Source organism: Alligator sinensis, unplaced genomic scaffold (genome assembly GCF_000455745.1).
Source record: "Alligator sinensis unplaced genomic scaffold, ASM45574v1 scaffold1581_1, whole genome shotgun sequence".
Taxonomy (NCBI): domain Eukaryota; kingdom Metazoa; phylum Chordata; order Crocodylia; family Alligatoridae; genus Alligator; species Alligator sinensis.
In genome coordinates this window covers 473,341-480,647 of record NW_005842641.1, presented here as the reverse complement: position 1 = coordinate 480,647, position 7,307 = coordinate 473,341, and the positions used below count along the sequence as shown (strand labels likewise).

The following is a 7,307-nucleotide window of genomic DNA, read 5'->3' as shown; positions in this document are numbered from 1 at the left end:
CCTGGTGATGGCCCCTCCCTTCCATTGGGTGTACACCTCCTTCTTAGCTTTGAGACATTCCTGGTTGCTTTTGGTGAGCCATGGGGGCTTTTGAGCACTCTTCCCCGCTTTGATCTGTGTTGGGATTGCCACCCTTTGGGCTTGGAGGATCGCCTCCTTCAGGAACGACTACTCTTCTTGGACTCCCAACTCTCTAACCCTCCGGGATCTCAGTACCTCCCCAACTAGTCTCCTTAGCTCAATGAAATTCTCCCTCCTGAAGTCCAGGGCTTCTGTCTTGCTGCAGGCCTTTGCCACCCTGCGCTGGATGGTGAATTCCAATAGACGATGATCGCTATCACCCAGGTGATCAAGTCCCCTCACCAGGTCGTCACTTGTGGCCAGGACCAGGTCTAACAAGGCATTTCCCCTGGTGGGACTGTGCACCTCCTGGGTTAGACGGAGGTCCTGTAACATGACTAGGAACCTATGTGAGTGATCAGACCTGGCTGACTGCTTTCCCCAGCAAATGCCTGGATAGTTTGTGTCACCCATGATGACCACATCCTTTGACTTAACTGCCTCTGCAAGCTGACCTGAGAATTCCCGGTCTAGCTCTTTTCCCTGGTTGGGTGGTCTGTAGTAGACCCCCCCACTGTTAAGTCCCTTTCCTCCTAACCCCCTTGTATTCTGACCCAGAGCACTTCAGTCTGCCCCTCCTCTGACCTAGTGCTGCTTGTTGAGGATGTGCTGCTCCTCGCTCCCATTATCATGGGCAGAAGGGCTGGGTGGGGTACAATTAGTTGGTGAGTGCCATGGGCAGGATGAAAGTGCCTGGCTGGCTGGATCCAGCCCACAGGAGGGAGTTTTCCTGCCCCTGGTTTAAACTTTGCCAATAATTGTGTCCTATTTCTTGCTAAAAGACTATTCACTGTTACAAAAGCATTAGATACAGCTCTTTTCCATCAAGTCCCTAAGTATTTAAGGTCTATTGGAAATTGCGATGTCCTAAACTGACAGTAATGATCAGCTAGGGGCAGGGGTAGGCAAGACCTAGCCCACCAATTGATTCTATTTGGCCTGTGGCTGGCCCTGTGGTCCTCTACATGGGACTAAGCCCAGCCCAGGCCAGCCCATGCCATGCTCCAGCCCACTCCTGCCAGCTCAGCCCAGGCCAGTGTGCACAGATTCCGGCAGGGGTGATCCCAGTGTGACTGCTGCTGCCTGGGTGCTGTCCTGCTCTCCTTGTCTCCAGGGGCTCCTCCTCCTGCTGCACCACTCCTGGCCAGGAGGAAGCTTTAGCTAGGTGGCTCCTCCCCCAGCATGCCGGGCTCTGGCTCCAGTTCCTGGCTGCCTTCCACCCACTCTGCTCACCTGTTGCAGCGGAGTGGGTGGAAGGCAGCCAGGAGCTGGAGCCAAACTCTTCTTTTAGCCAAACAGGATACTACCTTCCTTTTACTGATGCCTTTCTCTCTTGGTTTGAGACTGCTATTTGCCAGGTTGCTTTCATTCTTTCTTGGCTGGGTACTTAAACTGATTGAAAACTTATTTCAATTTCAGTATTTTTATTATGGTGCTTGCACGCCCTTAAATGCTTTAGAAACAGATTATCTTCTAAATACAAAATAAAACTGCAAAGATATAATCCTTACTTCTGCCAGCAGGCGGCATGCATCACATGACCACAGCTTCCTGTATAAGTTCCACATGACAAATCAGGATGCATGAAAAGAGGATCAAGCGTACCTAGAAAAACAAAACAAAGAAATAAAGTTAAAAAGAAAGATAGTATACACTTGATCAATTCAGACACAAATCCTTTTCATTACTATTATTTTTCCACTGTATACACAGTCAAGTTAGAAATCTGAAAGTTTTGCAATATGCTGACAGCCACCGAGCTATGCTACTGCAAAATGATGAAATTTAAAAAATGAAATCTGAAAACAATTTTAGCTAGGAGATGAATTTTCTTCAATTAGAAATAATATTTTCTCCTGGAAAAAGGTATCAAAATACTCAGTCAACTTTACCTGTCTAGAATTTCAGCTGCATTACCTTTGGCCTTGTATTTGGTGATGAATAAGTTGACTAATGACAAAAGACTAGCTATATATCAAATGTCAAAGTAAAGCCCATCTTGCACTTGCATTCTGATTCATTTTGTTTGAAAAGAAATTAACTAGCAACACTATTAAAAGAACCTGACAGGTTTTGTTGTGTTGCAATATGCCAGGGGTTGTCAATCAGGGGGCTGCATACCCCTGGGGATATTTGGACTGGTCCTAGGAGGTATGCATGGGCAGGCAGGGTTGGAGCACCGCTGCCTCCCAAGAGCAGGGCCGGGATGGGGCAAGGGCAGTGGTGCCCTTCTGCTGCTGTCACCACAAACTAGCCCAGTGAGCTTCCCCACCCCGCCACAGCCCTGCTCCTGGGAGGCAGCAGTGCTCTATCCCTGCCTGCCTGTGTACTGTCCCTGCCTCCCTGCTCCATGTCCAACCACGCACTATCCCCCTGGTCAGCATCCAGCCGCCAGGGGGTACATAGACTAAAAAAGGTTGAAAACCCCTGCAATATACAGTTAGAGTCAGATTTCATTTTTCATGGAATAAAATCTGAGGAGTGCACAACTGAATCACAACAACTGTGCCAACCTTTATAAGAAGTGTTTTCTGGTTTTGAACAGGTAAACTTGAATAATAATATAGACACAACAAAAGCAGCAAAAAAAAATCCACCAATATTATATTATATTTTGGGGGTTGCTACTTTTATTGCATATACATTGTCTCGCTTCCCATATGTATAGTCAAGTTCTCCCCCTCCTCTTCTCTCTCCCCCCGTTCCTCCCTCCCCCCACACTTGCACATTCTTTCCATACCTATATGGGGGAAGAGGAAAGGGGGAGAGAGGGGGAGATAGAGAGCAGAAGAGAGCAAGTGAGCGAACGCAAATCCAAGGCTTCCGTTCGCATAGGGTAGTAAGTTATATCTTATAAAGTGCTAGAAGTAGAGAATAGGCTGATACACCCTGGTGCAAAACTACTTCTGAAATGTGTACACATTGTGGTATTAGTGTGTTTTCCTGCTCATGTATTTTAGGGAAAAAAAACATTTAAAGATCTATTCTTTATTTGTGAACTGGAAAGGAACTAAGTATAAAGAGTTCAGATATCTGCTAACAGCCTTAGTAAATGAAGATAACTTTCCTTCTTTCCCCTGTTATGTTGATAAACACACACAGTTAAGCGCAGAAGACTTGTGAATGGTCACTAACAATGAGCTTGCCTGGACACAAGAGTATCATTACTAACTTTGATTTATTCTGAACATTAGGTACAAGGACAAAGGAAAAGCAGCCAAAATGGGCATGAATGATTCAACTTTCTGCATTCCACTCATGCTCACTTTTATGTTAATAAGTTGAATAAGCATGATTTTTCACAGACAACTTGATGCTATGGACGAACGGAGTATGTAGTAGGAGAGCAGCAACCGATTTATATTGTCACTGCTAATACATACTGTATGGTTTATAATACAAAACTTCTCATTCCCTCAGCTAATGTGTACCACTTCATCTATCAGTTGCATACCTCCACCTTACAATAATTTCATTTATTTGCTGACTACCAAAATCAAGATGTAACACACCTACGGTATACGTTTCCTCTTTATGTAGTTACATTGTTGAGAGGAAATTAGAGATTTGTTTGCTGCAATTTGTTCTTGAAAATCTAATTTGGCTTTTTGTTATCCCCTACATTATTATAAATACCCTCAATGTAAGACGACTCCCCATAATTAGATTCTATATATCGAAAACTTATAAGGTTTGTTATAATTTTCCAGGTATAGAATTTAATTATTGGAGGCTGGCCTTTAATTTGTCCTCGTCCTACTGCTGCAGCCGGGAAAATAAATCTGCGGGTCAGGTCTCTGCCCCCCACCCCAACTTCTTCCCCCCTCCATCCTTACTGTTAGACCTTGCTCTCCATGAGTACATGGAAGTGAGGAGCAAATTTTGAAAACTGACTTTGAAAGAAATATGCCTGTAGTAATTTGTATATATGCAAATTACTACAGGTACCCATAGACTTAGTTCACTCAGAATTAATGCATTTTACCTTTTTTGAAACTATTCCAAGTTTTAGCACAGGTACTCCGTAAACACACTTTTAAGCAGCACTTTTGTACCTACTTATATACAAGTACAAACTGCATGATATTAGTCCAAAGCCAAAGGGTCATGATTTACCACATAGTTCATTGGGATGGGTCCCAGCAGAGTTAACAGCATTTCAAGCCATGGTGACCGCACAGCTCAGCATATGTGTGTACTCCAGATCAGCATTTCTCAACCCATGGGTCATGACCCAGAAGTGGATCAAAAGAATATATGAAAAGGTCACAAACAAACTTTAAAAATGGTTTCTTCTTTGAAGGAGAAGAACATGGGAAACTGGGGCTTTTCCCATGCAGGCTGGCCACAGGCGACTGATGCCTCCTGAGTTGGGGGGGCATGTGCCCTCTCACGCCAACCAGGGGTTGGGGGAGGTCCCCCCACAGCCAATCTCACCGACTGGAGGGACAGGGATCACCTGCAGCCAATCATGCTGACCCGGTAGCACAAGCTGCTTCTCCTGGCACACCCACTCCCCAGCCAGCACTCGCAGGGGGCGCACCAGCGATCTCAGGGGGTGCATGTACATCCCCTACACATAGTCACTGAGGCTGGCAGACTTCCAGCCTACAAGAAGCTGCTTGAAGCCCCACTTGCCCCACATACTGGGTGTCAGGGGACAGTGGGTTGAGAGTGAGGGGCACTGGGTCAGGACTGGCCACTGATGTTTCCAAATGGGTCCTGGTACAAAAAAGTTTGAGAAAAGCTGCTTCAGATAGCCCCTACAAAAGATCCATGTGCTAATTAGTCCCCCATGCATGACTGAAAGTGGATGTTCTTGTCGCGAGTCTTGGGACTCTCCAAAAATGTATACGTAGATGCAGCACAGGGATACCTGTTCCAGGTCCACCCCACAGAGGGCAGAGCCACACTAATCAAATACAATGCACTGAGTAAGGGGGTGACAGTGTTTCTGGGTGAACCAATTTGGTGATGTGTGCCAGGTATTTAAGGCTAGTGAAGAAACAAAAATCATTGGAAATGGGAAGAAAAGGCGCAGCTCAGCTGTGGGAGTGAAGAGGAAGTCAAAATGTGGCTCGCTATGACTTGAAAAACAGTCTGCACTGAGGAGGACTAAGCACAATGAACACTATCATATCTCTTATTCAGATGGGGTGTAGTAACCTATCATGAATGCTTGCCCAATATAGGCCAGGTGTTTTAGTCATGCTCAGTGCTGGTTGCATTTAATCAACTTCATAGTTGTTTTCCATTACTGAGTAGAAGTGCACTGATAAAGGTTTTTCTGGCTGTTACCAATTATTAGCCAGCCATATCGGCTGATACTGATCCAATTGCCAATATACAGCCCGGCAGCTTGAAAAGCAGTGTAAGTCTGGGTAGGAAGGGGCATGGAGAGGGAGAGGGGCAGATCAAGGCAATTGTGGAGCAGGGGCTGGGAGCTCCTTGCTGCTAGGGCAGGAGGACTGTCTCCACCCAGGTTCCAGTGGTGGAACCTGTCCTGGCAGCAAACAGTTCCTAGGTGCAGGAAGCAAATCTCCCACCCCATGCTGCCCAGCTAACTGGGAGCATATTTGCTCCCAGTCAGCCATCTGCACATGCGCTACTGAAGAGTTCCTAATCACAAGCAAATTTGCTACTTGCAATATTGGTCCCTACCTAAATACTACTTAAACTGGGAGTCTGCCATAGTCTCTTTAATACTCTCTTTCAATATCTGCCCTTTTCCTTAGAATATCTTCCCTACTTACTAGTTTCCACAGCTTATTGAGATTTTTTTGTCTGTGTGTTATGTGCACTTATAATTCATTCCATTGTCTCTGTGTTATGTGCACATATAATTCATCTTTGATTTGCTGGGGAAGATGGTAGTAATTCTACACAAATCTCACTTTTCATTTTATGGCAAGAATTTTGGATTGGTTTAAAATCCTTAATTGACTTTTCATTAAGAGTACTCATACAGCAATCTGATGGGCTGAAGGGTTTAATTAACTACACCTAGGAAGGGAACAGTGACAGCTTATAAACTGAAGCGATACACATACCATCCGAGTCTTCAAGAGTTTTCCCACGGTACTGAGTTAAGGCAGTGGATTTCTGGACACAGGCCGATAGTACCATTGCAGTATTCTCCAGTCTCACTTCTTGTTCCTCTTGACAAAGAATACAGGTCAACACCTCCTTTTCTGTAACAGATGGCCCTCGTTTGGGACCCAAGGCAATTCTGTAGTGATCAATAGCTATGGGTATGCTGCAGGAACAGAAGTGAAAGGGATCAGAAATAAACAGCTGACTCCTCATGAAGAAATGCACTTACTTGTAGGCAGTTAAAATATATATTTTACCACTTAACATGTATACAATACCTTTCATGCCAACATGTTTAAACACAACTAATACAAAAATAATTTCTCTCACCCCTGAAACATGAATAGTTTTACAAGGGAATATGGTAGCTACAGTAGTACAGCACTACAAAAAGAAACAGATTCAAAGTAGTAGGAAATTCGAGCTGTATTCAATTTAAAATGCATTTAATGTATTTAATCTTACTGAGTCAGTACCATTTTCTTTATTATACTTCAAGAATACCTACAGAAACAGTTTCTATGACTTGGTTTATTCTGTTGTGGCACATCAAGCCTTTGCATTTCTCAGGTAAAATACAATTAGAACTGCATATGAAGATTCTTATTTATGTTCAGATGTTGGAAGATGCTTTACAGAAGCTGAATTTTTAAAGGTTAATGCATATAGAAATTAAGACAGACAAGGTTCCTTGGGTGAATCTGATATCTTTTATTAGACCAACCCAAATGGTTGGTGAACAGTTATTAAGCAAGCTTTCGGGTTCAAAAACCCTTCGTCAGGCTAAGGAAGTTTCAGCAGTTGGTGTGTGCTCTTCCTGGATGGAATGAAAAGTAAAGAAGCCAGCGGCTGGGCTGGTATGCATAAAAGACAGGTGGTCAGTGAAGATGTAGATTCTAGTATGGGTTGCAATTGTTTGAGGATTTACAAGAAAGAGACTCTATTCTTAAAAAGATCTTCCCAGAGCCACCCATCCTAGCCTTCAAACAAGCACCGAACCTCGCTAACCTCATCACCAGAAGCAAACTTCCTCAAGCCCAGAACACACCAGAAGGATCCAGACCGTGCCATGACAAGAAATGCAAAACCTGCCA

General features: G+C 44.3%; 1 protein-coding gene across 2 annotated transcripts in view; it reads right to left on the bottom strand.

Moving 5' to 3' along the window:
• Positions 1-7,307, bottom strand: part of UBR1 (ubiquitin protein ligase E3 component n-recognin 1) — a 125,435-nt gene that overhangs the window by 39,442 nt on the left and 78,686 nt on the right. For both annotated transcript variants that reach the window (XM_025215332.1, XM_014524626.2), the window contains exons 30-31: positions 6,171-6,376; positions 1,632-1,725 (exon numbers count right to left, since the gene is read on the bottom strand). In XM_025215332.1, coding sequence (XP_025071117.1) covers positions 1,632-1,725; positions 6,171-6,376 — 300 coding nt within the window. The remainder of the gene's footprint in view (positions 1-1,631; positions 1,726-6,170; positions 6,377-7,307) is intronic.